Genomic DNA, 18,413 nt, shown 5'->3' with positions numbered 1-18,413 from the left:
TTGTTTCTAAATTGGGTCATTATCTCACAAGTCATTTTAAGTATTTGTAACCGGGTTTAAACTGATTAAAAAGTTGATTAATTTATTTTTTTATTAAATACAATGGGTTTTTAAATGATTCTCATCTAGTCGTCTGCGAGTTGCTTATGTAAAATCAAAAAATGCCGCTTCGTAGAACTAATGATAGGCATTTAGACACCGAATATTACCGTTCTCCATTTATTAAGTCTCAAATTCGGAAATTAGCTTTGATAATAAAAATGCTTTCTTGCACATTAACAATTTAGTTGTATTTTAACGCAATTTTTTAAAGGAATTAATTGAATGTCACAACTGACAGATATGACATTTATTGACAGAGGATTCAAGTGAGTAGAGCGGCACAAATGTTTTTACATGTAAACCAGTTTCAAAGTTAACTAGATGAGAATGATTTAAAAACACATTGTAGTATATTATACAGCGTTTGGCAAAAGTATGGAACCAAGCATTTTGTGCCTTAACTATGTGCCTTAAAAAAACAATTAGTGATAATATTTCTAGAATAAAATTTTTCGAAATTCCTTTTAGTTTTCGAGTTATTAATTTTTTTTTTCAAAAGGCACACCACCGCGGCGATTTTTTTTTTTGTAAAAGAAGACCATGCTCTCGAAATTACTTCTAATTCAATAATATTGTATTTAAACCGGTGGTTCTTTGAAAATAAATTATTAAAGTTGTATTGCGAGCTCATTACGAAGGTTTTTCGAACTAGTCGAAGGGGTTATTGTATCCATGGATGTTCATATTTGCGAAAAATTTGACAAATCAAATTATTCGAATAAAAACATCCATTACCATGTCTTCGGTCGAATTCGGAAAACCATAATGAGCTTGGAACGCAAATTAAATAATTTATTTGAAAAACCACTGGTTCAAAATAGTTATTTATTCGACGAGTTTGAGTGTAAATCGGACGCTTTATTTCACGAGTGGTTTTTAAAGGTTGAGTGATAACGAGAGGTTTATTGTCCACGAGGTGAAATAAATGAACCGATTTACACGAAAACAAGTTGAATATAAAAGTTTATTCTTCAAATTAGACTCAACAAGGTTTAAAATTGCTTTAAATATGTTAAAAACAATCTGATGTTTCGTATTGAGAAATACCAAACTGTTGTCAAAACTTTCTTACACAGGAAAATTTTGCCAGTGTTAAAAAATATCCAAAATTATTGAATTAGAAGTAACTTTTAAAGCATAATCTTTTACAAAAAAATCGTGCTGTAGTAGAATAACTCGAAAACTAGCAGGAATTTCGAAATTTATTCTTGAAAAATAATCACATTTTTTAAATACATGATGATGTACTAAATAGTTTTTTCGTAAGAAACATAGTTTAGGCACAAAACGGAACAATAGTTTCATACTTTTGCCTAACGCTGTATAATACAGGTGCTCAAAAACTGACGCACCAACTCAGTGGTACGTTGTTGAGAAGCATGTGCAGATTACGGAAAAAATCTTGAAAACTTTCTAAAGTCGTATTTTAAATAATCTGCAGCTACAAACTTATTGTGTTAACTTCTTCAGTTTTTATTATTTTTTAATGTTTTCATGTTTCACACCAAGTAATGGTTCTCTAACAAAACGATGAATAATTATTTTTAAATTTACTATCAGTCTTTAGCAGCTTTTTGAATTTAAAAAATCAAAATTCAGCAAAAAAATCACGGTCTGTAGATGTGCCAACACTGGGAATTATTTCCTAGGAAACCGTTTCAAAAATAATTTATTTTTATTGTTGCTCAATTCTATTGCGATCACGACTGTTAGACAACGTTGCCACATATCATTTATTTAAAATTCGTTATTTATCAATAACTTATTTATTTTTTTATTATTTTTACCTTTATATGTAAATAATTCTTTTCCACATCCCATTGAGTTGGTGCGCCGATTTTTGAGCACCCGGTATACAGCCTGTATCAGAATTCACTCCCCACCGGAAATGTAGGTACAGTTTAGGCATTTCTGAAGCTAAACTTCCTTTACAAAAAAACTCTTTGCATTTGGAAGATAAGAACGTTTGAAAAGATCTAATCACAAAAGGCCTTGCTCTGGAGGACTAGGGGAACAAAACACGTTGCTAGGAAAACAAAAAATAGGTAGAACGGACAATAAAAGTTGGCACTTGAATTATTTTTCATTCCTTAGTAACGCATCTGCTGTATGTACTACACTTGGGAGAGAGCTTCTGGGATTGGTCATTTTGAGACCTCTATATCTTACAAACTAAGAATAAAAGACCTACTTTTTTGCATTTTTGCCATCTCTATTGCTGTTACCACTAGCACCTTTCCGGTGGGGAGTGAGTTCTGGTACACGCTGTAGAGTGACTAAAGTGTATCATTTAATCCCGCGAGTGGAAGGATTCCCACTCAAGAGATTTAGTCCCTTAAGTCCCGAGGTATATACGCTATTTTTTGCACTTCCAAAGTATTTATTTTTTATGTACAATAATACGAAATTTGTTCGTGTCAATGTGACAAATTTGTATCAAATTATCTAGAAGCCTTGCTATCCGAAAACAGTAAACAGCGGTAGCCATATTTGAAAAAATTTGTACAAAAGGGTAATAAACATGTACGACGAATTTGATCTAAAAAAAGCCGCTGAAGAGGCAAGAAAACATACTGCCTTTCAAATCTTCCAAACACATTTATAAGAGCCGGTTTACAGAACGTTTTAATCGCAATTAAAATTTAATTCGCGATTAACTTGGCGTTTGTCAACGCAAATAAGTAACAACTTTATGTATTGCAATTAAAAATGTAATTAAAAAATAAGTAACTGTAGCAAAACCGCTCCCATTATTACTCAACAGGTAAAATTTTGCAACAGATAAAGGACACACAGGAAGATAATCCTTTTTATTAATGGACCACTTCCCGACAAAGCTACTTTGAACGGAATATGGGGAAAATGAATCTTCTAAATTAAAAATTTAAATGAAAAGATTTGTCCATGACAATCACATTTTTTAAATTCTTTGGTGATAATAATAGATAACGAATTACAAAAAAGTCCACTCAGTTCACAATTAATTGCTATTGTGTTTCCAAAAAAAAACAGCTTAGAACGGTAGAACAGTTGTAATGAAATTTACTTAAGTATTTATTTTGTTATAATGCACTTTATCAGATCATTAAATTCTTGTTTGAAATTATCTCAAAATAATTTTTATAGTTTAAGTACTAAATAATTAAAATTACATTTCTGTTAGAACGATAAAGCATCAAATTATTCCTTACCCACTTTACACAATTTCTGATTAATTCAGGCGGTTTATAAAACCTTTAATTACAATCAAATTTTAATTCGTGATTAATTTGATTTTTGTCAATGCAAAGTAGATGGTAACTTACTTTGAATGAATTTAACGTTGAATTAAATTTATCTAATTTTCTTCATACCGACTCTAATTATATCAATTTACGATTTTAAATTTAAAAGATTTATTGCTCTGGTTTGCTACCCAGCCCGATTTTAGGGGTGATATTTTTAAAATCGTGACTGTACACATAGGTTGGATAAGATTTTTTAAAATAACTTATTTTTTTCTCAGTTCTTCCCTAATAAAACGTTGAATAATTATTTTTAAATTTACTAACACAGTAACAGTTTTTTAAATTAAAAAAAATTAAAATTCATCAAAAAATTGCAATTTGTAGATGTGCCAACAGTGGGAATTATCTACTAGGAAACAGTTTCAAAAATAATTTATAACTATTGTTGATGAAATTCTATTGCCATCACGATTGTTAAGCAATGTTGTCCCATATTATTTATTTAAAATTCATAACTAACCTTAACAAATATTTTTTTACTATTTTTAGCTTTATATGTAAGCAATTCTCTCCCCGCATCAATGAGTTGGTGCGCCAGTTTTTGAACACCCGGTATATGTTGAGCTCTGTTAAAATTAAGGCACGTATTTCTGATACACCCTGTATACATTTAAGGACCTAATTTTTCTTCTCGTTTCAGTAAATAAAAATTAAAGTTTTAGGTTTTGATGAAACCCATCAGATCCTTTAAAGTAAAATTTAAGATTTTTGAGTATTTGCCAGCTTTAGACTCATCTAAAGTTTTTGTGTAACAAATTTAAGTTCGCTTTATTCGATTTATTTGACAAAATTTAACTTACCCAGCTCGACTTCATCCAGCGGCTTCAGTTTGATCGCCATGGGTCCACTCAAGGCCAAACTGTTAAACTGCGAACTCAATGGATTCGAAAACGTAACATTATTACTATACGTTGTAGTAACAGGATTATAAGGTAGACTAAACTGCGTTAAGGTATTCGTAACCGAATTGGTAAACGTCGGATTATTGAAAGAAGTGGGCAATGCCGTTGGGTTATTGGAGACCAAAGGATTAGAAAACGTAGTATTCGACATGGTACTAGTCGCATAATTAGGTGGTACTATCGAAGTACCCAACCCAGTGGACACCAACGAGGTACCCATAACATTTGCACCCATCGACGAGGTCAAATTCTGATGCCCGATTGCACCTCCAAGTACTGAAGTCTGACCCAGCGTGGTACCCATCCCGTGATGGGTCATGGTGGTGCCCATCATGGGCTTGTTGGTATAGGTGTGATGTAGGGTGTTGTATTGTGTGGTGGGGTTGAAATTCACCGGATTGGAGGTGATGTAGGGAGAGATGTTGGTCGTACCTGGTTGGTAGGAGTTGTGTCCGAGGGAGGTGGTGGGGTATATACTGGGCGTGGTGTGGGACATGGTGATGGGCGAAATGGGCGGGCTGCATTCGCCCAAGGCGTGGCTACTGGCGCTAGTCGCCAGACCGCCTCCTGAAACAAACCCAACGATTGGTGGGAGTCGCGAAGGGCGGGGCGTTAAATGCATGCTACTGCTCCTACAGTTCGCATAAAAAACCTGACCTGTGCTTTTTAAACGGACTGCAGTCACGTGGCCCAACAAACAAATGAACAGAAAACATCTACTTGGACTTACCCAGCGTTGTGGATCGACTATGGTCTAACTCAGCTAATATTCGATTATCTTGCTCTATTTTAGCCATAATTCTTTCTATTTCAGTACCTTTATTTGGCCAATTTTGGCCGGCGGTGGATAGTGGGCCACTACTGCCGCCTCCCACCGTCCTGCCTCTTTGTGATGCTGCCAATTCTAATTGCAGTTCTTCGCACCTAGAGGAGGAGTCATGAACACGTGACCCGTACAACGGACGACGATTCGTATACCTGACCGTTTCTAGAGCTACTTTTTTTTCTAGTTCTCTAACTCTAGATTGTCGGGCTTCGAGCGTTTCGGCGCCGCAGCCGCGTAAGGCCGCCAAGGCTTCGCTGTGCTGACGCTCCAGCTCCGACCTTCGCGCCTCAGCGGCACGCAGTTGCATTTCCAGATCCATTAACCTTTAACAACGCAAAAGCTATAGGTTTAACACTCGACTTCGGCTCGCGCGCTAACTGTTTCGGGATTTTCACTTTCAAAAATGGCTTAAGGTTGCTTCCTTCATTCGACCACTTTGAGTTCAACTACATTATTTTCAAAATAGCTGAACTTGTAGAACAAGCAGAAACTGGCGCCAACTTTAAAACTTTAAATAGTAACCACCTATTTTCCTTGCATTTTTGAATTCGCCCTTTGAAACTGACTAAAATATTCCATGCGATTTTCTAAAATTTTCATCTAGTTATCCATGGCAGTTACGTTACCTGGTGTCCATTACAGAAATAATATTCCAAGATATTTTTTTATGTTCTTTAGTAAGCATTTGGACATATTGACAGATAAAGATAAAACGATGCTGAAGTTATTTACGCAATTCGTTTCACTGCTGACGAAACTGTCATAGATAACTAGATCAAAATTTTTGAAACTTGCGTGGTACCTTAGTTTGTTAGTACTTATCTGTCATAGTTTTGACGTATATAAATTTATGCAAATTGTTATTTGCAGAGGATCATTCAAAATATCACAGCCTCTGAACCCTTTACAATAAGTGGACAATTCTTAATAACCAAAATTTCAAGGGGTCATGTCTTTAGGTTTGTCAAATTCTAAGACTACTATGATTTTTTGTGAATGACGATCAAAAAAATGATTATAAATAGGTTTTTCAAATGGAATGACGCCGTGTTTTCAATCGCAATGAAAAGAACATCATTTTTTATAGAGGCTTTTCTCAACATCTTTTATATCTGTCTCTTACAGTTTTTGAAATAATAGCAAAAAATGGAATTCTAGCTCATTCTTTTCATTTTTAACTTACAAAAAAATACGACAAAGTTGTGGTGTTAATTAAAAGAAATGTTCGATTTGTTTATAATTTTCATTCAAGAAGTTAAAAATTTGATGGCAAACTATATAATTCACTAAGTTATATACAGGGATTATAACTTTTTTACTATTTGAAATATTGCCTATTGCCATGCCGTTTTCACTTTTAGATAGATCAATTTAAAGTTCACAAATATTTTTTTTTAATTGTACACAGGGTATTGAATACGGGGTGGTGAACTAAAGTTACATGTTTTAAATGAAACACCCTATATAATTTTGCATAATTGGATTCCACGCAAAAAAAATTATGTAACTTTATACAAACTATTATGGGTCTACTCTTTTCGTTTTGGAATTATTCAACTTTTCGTTATAAAAAAGGCCAATTTTTGAAAACTCACTGCAAAGTCGCCTATAAATATTTTCCAAAAAATTTACAACAGAAAAACTTAGAATACCCTGTAGTTTTAGTCAAAGCCAGTAGATATACTAAAGTAGCGACACGGACCTTGACAGGGCAACAATAACGATTATATACTCTAGAGAGGGCGCAACTATCGAAATTCGACATATACCGCATTATTTACATAAAATGCCTAGCCTTGAAAAGCCTTAGTAAGTGCGTTTTGTCTCTGTTTCTACGTTTAATCTTCACTAAATGAAATTGCTAAAGGGGATGCTCTAAAGAGATATTCGTTAAAGGTCACATTAGATGATAGATTTAAATCAAGAATGTATTTAAACAGGCAGTTTAGTTTTCCAAGGCTCGACATTTTTTGTAATAACGCTGTAATTTTAAAGGTTCGTCAAATTGTCAGTAATTTTGAACATACGTCAAAACTGTCAAGATTCTCTCATTTTGAAAAATTGGTAAAGAGTACAGTGATTCTGGTGTTCATCTGTAGTTTTACTGTGGTTATTGGTTATGAACAGATTCCATGGAACTTTCAAACCTGTGCTTCAATCACGTAAATAATAAATCGACACCAAAAACATTAAACAAAGGAGCCTCCAGACTGTTCAAAGTCGTCTACATTACGAAACACGTCTGTGTGAGAATACTAGAAACTCATTCAAACAAAATTTGTTTAAGAAATGTAAAGTGGTAGGTATCAGCTTGAAAGAGAAATTTCTAAGATACCAAATTTTCATTAAGTATTTCAGGTAGATTTAAACAATACTTCCTTGAAAATTCATTCTAAATTATTAGATTCCGCCCTAATGGGAAAGAATTTAAGACCGCTCTGCTTACACTGACCTTCGTTTCAGAAAATTTAATGCATCTAAATCTGGGAATTGTAGCGCATCGAAGTTTGGTGGACTTTTTATAGCCACTTATTTACAGCAACTATGTTATACAAAATTTCAATAATAAAGAGAAATTCAGGTTGTATTATTTCTATTTCTTAGGTAATATCGAGGTGTAAACCGTACCCCAAATTTTGTACACCTGTGATTTAATCATGATTCCTTCTGATTTTTCCCTAAATTTTTAAAGTGATTTCCTTAAAATTTCTTGATTTTGTACACTGATTTCCTCTGCGGTTTACCTCTCGGGTAATATTGAAAACACTTACTTTTCTTATTGCGAAAGATGTCTTGGTTTCATAGCAGTTGTTAATAGTGTTGAGGGAAAAAATTAAATTTGATTAAAAAAAAAATAAATCGACCAATTTAAAATCCTGGAGTAATTAAATACGATAACCTGTAAAAACACTTAGGGAGCAGTTTATTAAAATTAGAAATGTAGGTAACAAAATTTTTTGAGTTCAACAACTATTATTTAAAAACGTGTTGTTGGCTTTTTCGTTAAATATAAAGTTCAAATTCCTTTAAGAAATGAATTCACTATTGAAGCGCCTTCCTCGAAATGTCCATAAGAGGTGCTGTATTCTGCGCATTCTAAAAGCCTTTCTCATTGCAATGTTCAGTTGAATTTAGGGAGATCTGATTTACTTTACGTGAGTGAAGCACAGGTTTGAAGGTTTCATGGTATCTGTACACATAAACAGTAATAACCAGGGTGAAATTATAGACGATCACCGAATTTATTGTTCTGATTCACCAATTTTTCAAACGTGAGAAAATCTTGACATTTTTGACGTACGTTTTTGAATTTTGATGGTGGAGCCATCTGTAGAGTGTATAATCGTTATTGTTGCCCTGTCAAGGTCCGTGTCGCTACTTTAGTATATCTACTGGCTTTGGTTTTAGTAATAGTCGACTTTTACTTAAAACACGCAGGTGTGCCAAAACGCAAAAAGTTGAGTAACTCATTTTTTTTCAAATGGAACACCATATATTTTTTACACGTATCGATAGCATTTTTCATAAGCTTTCTAATGATATGCGGTTTGCATAACAAATTTGAAGTATTTCTTAAAGTGTTTAAAAATAATATTTTTTTTACTTATTTTATTATTAGTTCTTGATGAGCAAAATTCATTTATGTATCAAATAATAATTAGATTACTAATGTAATTAGTCACATTAGTACATACCAAAAAATAAATTACCATTTGACTTATTTTAGGATTCTAGGATAACAAATTTTCTTGTAATAAAATGATTTTTTTCGAAAAATTTTGAAAAATATTTTAAATTTGCTATACCGTCAGAAAGCTTATCAAAAATGCTATCAATACATAAAAAAAACAATGAGTTATTCCACTTTTAGCGTTTTGGCACACTCTGTATATTATCAGCTTGCTTTAACTAAAAGTCATGTATTTGCTAAAACTACAAGGTATTCTAAATTTTTTTGTTGCAAAATTTGCCGGACTTTGGATTGATTTTTCAAAAATTGGTCTTTTCATAACGAAAAGTTCAGTAATTCCAAAAACGGATAAAGATAGACCATAATAGTTACATTATTTTTTGCGTAGATTCCAATTATGCAAAAATATCTAGGGTGTACCATTTAGAAAAATATAACTTTGGTTCACCATCCTGTCCATAATAAAAATATTTTTAGTTTGTGGATTTTAGGTCTATCTATCGGAAAATAAAAACAGCATAGCAATATTTCAATTACCAAAAAATAGACCGATTACACCCCCTGGGCCACGTTGATAAAATTGATATGTTGATAAAATTCACCATAAATTTCGATTACCGTTAAGAAATTATGGTCCTTCCCTTTGAAAAAACTGTTTTTTGAAAACCATTTTGAAAAAAAATCTTACTAGCCTTGAATTTTGGCAATTGACAATTTTGAAAATTCTAAAAGACTTCACAAAATTTTTCAAAGTGTGGACTTCATACTTTATGCATGAGTACTTTTAAAAACTAGAAATTCTTAAAGTCATTGGCAACTTAAAAAACAACTTTATTTTAAATGATAGTACTGCAAGTGCTTACCGTTCTTCTGTATCTGCTCTCTAACTCAAGTTATTTCGAATTAAAGTTGGAGTTATGACGTTGTAACCGCCTATTGAGCATTTGGTCCAATTGTAAGATGTTTTTAAGGCAAAATTTAGAACAGAAATTAGTCAAAAAAGTAGTTAATTTTTGATTTTGTGAAAAATGTGTGAAAAATGTTCAAATATCTGTGAAGTTTTTGACGATTGAGAAGGTTGAGTGATGAAAGGCGGTTGTGACGTCACGATTTCTTTCTTTCGAAGCGATTATTTCACTTATTTCTCCAGGAAATTTTGAAAAAAACCTACTGGCATGGAACGAGCGATATTTTAAATTTCCGTTAAAAAATAGAACTGGCAAAATAAGTTGCCAATGCCTTTAACAAAGATTAGCTAGGTAAGTGTCCAAAATGAGTACATAAAAATGATTATAAATTCGACGGATTAATATTTAATATCTAATATTTTTGACTTTTGTACCCGTTGAAATATTTGATTACAGGATGAGTCTGCTAAGGAATGTTAAAAAATTGCGCTAACTACAGAAAAATTAGATTTATTTATTGTGTATTCAAAGTTTTAAAAAGTATATAAATGGCAGTAAAATCTAAAAAAAATTGCATTATTGTGTTTGTCATTGGATATTGAGTTGATGCACTTCTGACAATAAATCAGGACAATCAAAAATCGTTCAAAAAGTTAGCAAAAAACTGGTGTTTCACTAATTTATTATTTTAAATATCCGCTGATATTTGCCTAATTAACTGTCATGTCGCTATTTTAACGTTCCAATTAAAAAATTGCCACAGTGCAGAATTGTCTAAAAATAAAAATTGGAAATTTAATTTTAATGAATTATTACTTTTTGATATTTGATTTTGCGAATTATCATTAGCACAGAGCTTGCAAAAAGTGGAAAAAGCTGCAAGAATCTGTCGAAGCCTCTCAAGCACTAATCTAATAGATAACTCTTTATCACTCTTAAATTGCTACAACACATGTATCGATTCATGTAATAATAAACCACTTTTAAGCCCATCGCTGATAAAATAGTGTGAAAATAATGTAAAAATCTGGTCGATCAAAAGCCCGTCTTTATTCCGATCCATCAGAACCGACGAACGCCTCTGGAATTTTAATAAGTCGAAAAAATCGACCCACCCTTAATCACACATTAAACCCATCATTACTCCCTTCGAACTAACCATACACAAAAATTTCACATAATTACTTGTCACGCGATTCGTATCGATTTTAAAATTATTTATGCGTTCCGGGGGAATTTCCAAAAAGCTAACCGTCGTCCGCGCTCACCCTTCGCAACGCTTTTGCACCCCTAAAAAGGGGCTAAACTGGGTAATTCCCCCTCGTTTTGCAATTTTTGGAAAATTCCATTTCCAAATTAGCCCGAGAGCGCGACGTAGTCAACAAGGGCAATTTAAATAGGGATTTTCCCGAAGGGTTTAGAAGCAAAAAAATGTGACTAAAACTCACCCCGATTTTTTTAGATGTTTTTAGTGAAAATTTAAGGACGGAGACACTGAACTAGCTACAAATGGCGGCATCACTATATAGGTCACTATTGAATCAATCTGCGCGCGTCTTGCAATTGATTTTGGGGGACCGGAGCAGTGACGTCACGCCGGGGGCGGCGGCATCTGCCGACAAATCTCCGATTTGATTTGATTTTAATAATGGCCAAACATGTACAAAATTTCAGAAATTTTCGTTTTCGAAGTATAGGGCTGGCACCAATCTTGGCACACCCTGTATACTAGGAAACGTTACTCAAAAAAAAATAAGTTTTACTAGTTTTTTTAATATATCGTTTACAATACAAGTAAATAAAAGCAAAAAAAAATGTTCCATAAAGAAAATCAAATCATTGAATTTTTAAATGAGTCTGGTGCCATCTTCCAGTTAGTTTTATAGTAAGTGACAAATTACAGGTCGCTACAGTTTGAGTCTGTCTAGAGATAAAAATGTCACAAGGTTAGGATATAAAACGACGTACCAATAAAACGTTCCCGTTCTCGGTAGTTCCGTTAATGTCGCCAGAGAGCGCAGTTGTTCCATTACCGTCTTAGTTTTCCGAACCATGAATTTGAAAAAATGGACGGTAGCAAACCAAAAAAAAACAAAATTCAGGCAAATAGTGCAATAAATCCTCAATAGTAATACATAAACATAATGCGAAAATCTTATCATAAACTATCTCAATGTCATTAAAATTGCAACACCAAGGACATAGAATTTTTTTATGAAACTTGGCACAAATGGTCGACGTTTAACGAGTCATAATTGATTAAACTTTGAACCATTTTAATTACTTAATAAAATACCAAAGGTCCTTTTAACTCTTATTTATTATTTTTGATAATGTTAGAGCTGTTTCAACCTCAGACACAAATACATAACAGATGGCGTAACGGCCGAAACATAATGAAAAAAATTCTATAAGAGTTAAAAGGACCTTTGGTATTTTATTAATAACTAGCAGTTGGCCACGGCATGTCTACAACCATTTATAAACACAGAAAAACAATGCAAAACTTAGTATAACAAAAAGTAGAAACACATCAGTTTATTGTGAACTTTAAAACCGTGATCCAATGCAAACCCGAGTAAATTTTGCTTTTTTTTTCATAATTGCAAACATACTCATTCCCTGTTTAACCCTCTTGTGGATGTAATTTTCAAAAAGGTCCATATGCCAATTCTCTTGAATATAACTTCAAAAAATGAAGGAGTTTTGCATTTAATTCCATTAGGGGTGGAGTTTCTAAAAATGGTGTAATATACGCCTCTTCCTTTTTAACTGAATATCTAAGATATTAATTGATATGTATAACTTCAACAATAAAGTTTTTTTATATTTACCGAGTGCTCAAAAACCGGCGTACCAACTCAATGGTGTGTGGTAGAGAATTGCTTCTATATGAAGGTAAAAATAGTAAAAAAATTCCTTGCATTAGAGTTATTGATAAATAACGAATTTTAAATAAATGATATGTGGCAACGTTGTCGGACAGTCGTGATTGCAATAGAATTTCATCAACAATAAAAATAAATTATTTTTGAAACGGTTTCCTAGGAAATAATTCCCAGTGTTGACACATCTACAAACTGATTTTTTGATGAATTTTTTTTTTTAATTCAAAAAACTGCTAAAGTCTGATAGTAAATTTAAAAATCACTATTCATCATTGTGTATGGGATCGATTGCTTAGTGTGAAACATAAAAACATTAACAAATAATGAGAACTGAAGAAGTTAACAAAATAAGATTGTAGCTCCATATTTTTTTAAATATGACTTTAGAAATTTTTTCAAAATTTTTCCCGTAATCTACACATGCTTTTCGACAACGTATCAGTGAGTTGGTGCGCCAGTTTTTGAGCACCCTGTATAACTTGAACAATGAAGGATTTTTTTTTAATTCCCTTGGAGTAGAATTTTCAACAATCCTGAAACACGCGTTTTTTTATTTTTAGATGAACCCTCAAATACCAATTTTCTCGGTTATAACTTGGAAAATGGCACATTTTTATATTCAACCCTCTTAGAAGTGAAATTTCCAAAATCCAGAAACACGTCTTTTTGCATTTTTAGTCGAAAGATCAAATACCATTTTTCATGAATATAGCTTCAAAAATTACGATGTTTTATGTTTATCCCTGTTTGAGGGTGTAATTTCTAAAAATAATAAAATACTTGTTTCTTTATTTTTCACCGAATGGCTAAATACCAATTTTTATAAATATAATTTCAAAAATGATGGATGTTTATATGTATTTAACCCCTTTAGGGGTAGAAAGTCCAAATGTACTTAAACACACGTTTTTCATCTTTAACCAAAAGTTTAAGTACCAATTGCATGGAAAAAAATTAAAAATTATGGATTTTTATACAAATTCCAACCCCTGTTCAACCCCCTTGACGTTAGTATTTCCAACTAAAACACGTGTTTCTTCACTTTTCACTGAAAGCCCCAATACAAAGTTTAATTAATGTAAATTCAAAAGTTACAAATTTTTATTCAAGATTTATTACCCCCTTGGGGTTGATTTTTCGAAAATTCTGAAACACATCATCCTTCTTTTTTAACCGAAAGCCCAAATACTAATTTTCATGAATAAAACTAAATATGACGGATTTTTATTCAAACTTTAACACCCCATTTAACCCTTTAGAGGGTGATTTTTCAAAAATCCTTTTTTAGTAGCCGTTTAGGCTGTGCGTTGATAGGTCAATCAGTCAGGACAATACAGAGCTTTTATTTTAAAAGGAGCCAGTCTCAATAACTTTTCACATTGAGAAAATAAATCTATCAAATTTTTTCTCGAATTGTTTTTTAGTTAAAGATTTTATATTTCAAATTTTTAATCCTAGTAGCCTTTGATTTGAAGCCAATTCAATTTAAATAAAAAAATTGTTGACGAGTGTTGTAACCAGAGATTTTAAAACCAATATTAGTTAAATTTTGGGTTTCAGCACATAGTCGCGAGCCACCATTGCTTTAAAATTTTAAATGGCACTTCCTACTTTTTGAAACATTTTGGAAAGGTAATTTTTTTATACACGTCTCGTGTAATGCGTAACACTCAAAGCAAACGTAGTACTTCGTAAATTTTTATACACCTTTTCTATAATACTGGTTGCATTACTTTTAAATTGATCGTAGTATTTCGCGGTTTTACGCAATTTTCACACGTACTAATGCGCAATTAGGCCTGGAGACGACAAAACCAAAGAGAAGAGAAAACATACCTTAAAAAAAATCCTAAATGGTCGTTTTCGGATTATGGCAATAATTTAATTATAAGACAAATTTTTGCCCAATGTGTGGGTTCAATGGTCGCCAATCAGAAGTGAAGTACGACTTCGAACTCAACCACTGGCCAAAAATTTTCCTTGTCCTTCAATTATTACCATAATCCGAAAATGACCATTTTGAACTTTATTTGTGTTTTTTTAAGTCTGCTTCCCCTTCTGCGTTGTCCCGAGTCTTTTCTAATCATTAATTAATAACATCGTATAATGGTACTTGGATTACTATATTACAATTTCTCTAAATGAAAAAACTTCTATTCGTAGCCCAAAAATTAAGCTTCTTTAAAATTTGTTTAATTGTTGATAATTTCTTTTTTGTCGAGTTCTAGGCATATTCTCATTTTCATAACACGTAAAACTAAACGAATTGAAAAAAACACTGCAAAAATTGTCACAAAAGCAAAAAATTTGAAGAACTACACTTGCTGGTAAGAGAGCATAAGTGTTAAAAATTCCTTTACTTCTTGTTTAAAATCGTTAAAATTTTAATTATTTATTCCCAGCTAATAATCTAACACTTGTGCCAAGTTTCGTCAAAAAATTCAAATTCCGTCTTGGTGTTGCAATTTTTATGACACTGAGTATACTATCATGCATTGTTTTTAGCCTAAAACACCTTAGTGAAATGTTGATGGTAACGAAGATACAATAACTTCATTTGTTTTGAAATTTTGTAAGCTTACCCTTTTCAGATAAAAAAATCAAAGGACCACTGACGTAATCAATAAAACTGTTATAATTGTTATCTAATTAGTCGGAGAGGCTCACTAATACAATAATAACAATCTCACAGATTTAATGCATTTGTATGGGCAATACTGTCAGCACAAATTTTTGCTTTTAAATAATTTTTGTCTCATGTTTCTTATAAACATTTTAGGTGTTAGTGTTTCCGTCTGTTAACGTTTCTGCATTTTTCCAAGTAATTAATGAATTGGTTTAACTTACTCTTAATTTAAAAGATTTGGCGCCAAGACTATATATAACGCTGGAAGCGTCCTCATCTTCACTCTCCTTACGATTTTGTATCTTGTTACGTCTCCTAACTTATAATACTCCGAAGTGTAAAGCTTAAAAATGTTTCGACACTGTAAATTACAGTTTGCTGTAATGTTCGTTGGTTTTGCATATTTCTACTAAATCGATCAAAATGGTGCAGAAACTAAATAGTTATTAATTATTATTCGGAAATAAAATTAACTAGACGCCCTCTGGTGATGACTTTTAAACTATGTCGAAAACAGTAACGAAACTTTCGTAATTCCATCTTTAATTCCATTTAATGAATTGTTTAACAGTTTTGGGTACATAGTGTTAATTATACCCCACTTCAGTTAATAGTAGAATTGTAACAGCGCATTTAAATTTTTCGGAGTGAAAAATAAAGCACAAATTAAGAGTTTCTGTAAAAGAAAAATCCGTGTTAAACTATAGTCCGGGACATTTCTATATGAGATACGTCATACCGCATACCTTGACGCGAGACTATATAGAGCACAAAAACTAGATAAGAGCTCAAATTTAGGGAACTTGGCTGTTTGATGTGTTTGACAGATGACAAATGTAAACAATAATAAAAATTTAAATATTTCTTTATTGTAGTAAAGTACAGCAAAATGTACCAACTAGAACACTTAAAAACAAATGGAGAAACTTTCAAATGCTTTGAAGTACCGTTGCTGGAGTACTGTTGAGGTTATGTTTGACCTTGGTATGACTGTCAGGTTTAAAGTTGAAATTTGCATTAAAAAGGCCATAAAAGCCTCGAAGTGACTTTTAGGGTAGTCATCGTCATGTTCCAATTGCATGCCCCCTCTCTGCCACATCAGTAAAATTTGCCAAAGTTTTAAAAGTTTTAAAAAACGACTTTAAACAACAAAAAAGGCCCTATTTTCATTAACAATGAGACATATCTCGCTGCATGCGGCACGACATAGGCCTCATAGACCAATCTCATTGTGAATGGTTTTCGCTGAGATCACTTTGAGAGGGTTTCACTGAGACTGACGTTGGCGGAAGGCTGAAACCTGCGTCGCGACAAGTCTTTGCACCAACATTCGAAAACGCTGTCAATGGCTTAAAATTATGAAACTGTGTCAGTTTTTTTGTGTCTTTTGGGATTAGTCTTTGAGTCCTGTTGCGCCGCATGTAGCGAAGCAGATCTCATTGTGAATGGGTTCTTTAAGAAACAGTTTCAATGTACATACACCACAAGACATACACTGAGACGGCCTCATGCCTCATATCATCGCTTGTAATTGACAGCGTTTTATAGAATGATTTGGAATCATAATGCAGAGATTGTTGCGAGACAGGCAGGCAGGTCTCAAGCCTACTGCAGAAGTCGCTCTCAGTGAGTCCATGTCTTAGAGATGCAAGACCAATTTAGACCATTTACAGTGAGATTGGTGCCCGAGACCTATGTCATGCAGGAAGCCAAACTTCATCGTGAATGGACCCTTTTCAATGGGGGTGTGCTTTTTGAATAAATTTGAAATGGCCTTTTTGAAAAAAGCAGTTGTCTCTCTTTTATTCATCTATTCAACACGTTTGTATTCGATGCACTTACACCAATTTCATTATCAGTGTCTTGATTATCAGGCAAGGGCAAAGTGGAATTGGAGGCAACCCAGAAATAAAAACACTTTAATTTCCTTTATTAGTAAGCTATATATTTTATAAAAGACGACTACTCTCAGATAGAGACGTACAAAAATGTAAACAAGAGTAAAAGTTGGTTTTTCGCAATATTTCACACTATTCTTCCACACGTCCACAGTAAAATCAGAAAGCGCTTGTTGTTATAAAGCCCTTATTATGTTTTTCGACGATGGCTGAGACTTTGTGACGTATTTGTTAAACGTAAGTTTTCAAATACCCCATGCCAGTGCAACGGAGTTATATTAACAATTTTATGGGATTATTTTTAACTTTACACCCATTCTGCTTGAAACAAGAGTCGCTACCAGGAAATAACAACGAAAAAAGTGGACCCAAAAGGCTTCAGCTACAAATTATAAACACTATCTGTGATTTTTTTAATATTTTTTTTAATAATTAATTAATAAATGTCGTGAACTTACTTTGAAGTAAACAGTGAGCTCCATCTATAACTCATAATTACTTGAACCGCAATTCCCATCATCAAAATGTGCAAAACTGCGATAAGTGAGGTTATGCAGGTATGCACTTTGTTTTCCAGTTTTTCACACAAAATATATCACAAATTACGCAAATCATACAACCAGCGACAGTCAGTACTGTCAGTACGTCACAGCAGCTTTCTCCAGCACAATCACTGACTGCAATTCTGTGTTGTGCCATTCCCGTCTCATCATACAATCTATAATTGTTATATGACAAGTAATGTTTCTACCTTCAAAAATACTTGCGTAAATATTTTATTATCCTGTTAGTACACACTTTTAAAGCAGCCACTGGTTATATAGATTAAAATTATAACATTTCCTTCCTATTTCCTTTGTTATTGTGTTATTGTTTACATCAGTCAGCTGTTTACTGTCATTTTCTAATGCTACCAATTTAAAAAATGTCCCTGTTATTAAAGCTCAAGGACCATAGAATGAGAGAGAGAACATTTTTTGTTCACATAGACGCTGAATATACGTATAAATGTCAGAAAATTCAAATTTTTTATGTCCAAATAGAAATGTCCCGGACTGTATATCCCAGCAACACGTTTTGAGCTAAAAAAAATCCACCAGAAACTCTCAATTTGTGCTCCATTTCACTAAAAAAAATTCAAACGCACTGTTGCAAAATTCTACTATGAACTGAAATGGCATATATTTACATTAGAGACAATCCCTTTAAAAGTATGTGGTGGTAAATAAAGCTTTGACTTTGGTTTTTCGTGGTATAAAGTGTTTACTGTTGGAATTTGAAAGTG

At 32.9% G+C, this 18,413-nt stretch overlaps 1 protein-coding gene and 2 long non-coding RNA genes across 12 annotated transcripts in view; 1 reads left to right on the top strand and 2 right to left on the bottom strand.

Annotated features, from left to right (window-relative positions):
• The window catches only part of Rbp (RIM-binding protein), a 45,370-nt gene extending 34,082 nt beyond the window's left edge, over positions 1-11,288 (bottom strand). For 8 of the 9 annotated variants that reach the window (XM_008196820.3, XM_015981139.2, XM_064358321.1 and 5 more), the window contains exons 1-4: positions 11,165-11,288; positions 5,270-5,440; positions 5,022-5,215; positions 4,190-4,858 (exon numbers count right to left, since the gene is read on the bottom strand). In XM_008196820.3, the coding sequence (XP_008195042.1) occupies positions 4,190-4,858; positions 5,022-5,215; positions 5,270-5,436 (1,030 nt within the window). In that variant the 5' untranslated portion in view covers positions 5,437-5,440; positions 11,165-11,288. The remainder of the gene's footprint in view (positions 1-4,189; positions 4,859-5,021; positions 5,216-5,269; positions 5,441-11,164) is intronic. The other variant, XM_064358320.1, reaches the window with a different exon arrangement.
• A 4,645-nt stretch (positions 11,289-15,933) lies between these two features.
• LOC135266987 (uncharacterized) lies at positions 15,934-17,495 on the top strand. Its single transcript, XR_010335216.1, has 2 exons — positions 15,934-16,856; positions 16,904-17,495. It is a non-coding gene; the product is annotated as an uncharacterized LOC135266987 (long non-coding RNA).
• On the bottom strand, positions 17,194-18,192 carry LOC135266986 (uncharacterized). Of its 2 annotated transcripts, none has more exons than XR_010335214.1 (3): positions 17,896-18,192; positions 17,587-17,846; positions 17,194-17,510 (listed from the first exon to the last, which is right to left on the bottom strand). It is a non-coding gene; the product is annotated as an uncharacterized LOC135266986 (long non-coding RNA). The 2 variants fall into 2 exon arrangements; XR_010335215.1 differs by having other exon boundaries at positions 17,927-18,192.
• Positions 18,193-18,413: the final 221 nt, after the last annotated feature.

Source organism: Tribolium castaneum, chromosome 8 (assembly GCF_031307605.1).
Source record: "Tribolium castaneum strain GA2 chromosome 8, icTriCast1.1, whole genome shotgun sequence".
Classification (NCBI taxonomy): Eukaryota; Metazoa; Arthropoda; class Insecta; order Coleoptera; family Tenebrionidae; genus Tribolium; species Tribolium castaneum.
The sequence above is the reverse complement of the archived record's forward strand: the minus strand, read 5'-3'. Positions and strand labels throughout refer to the sequence as shown.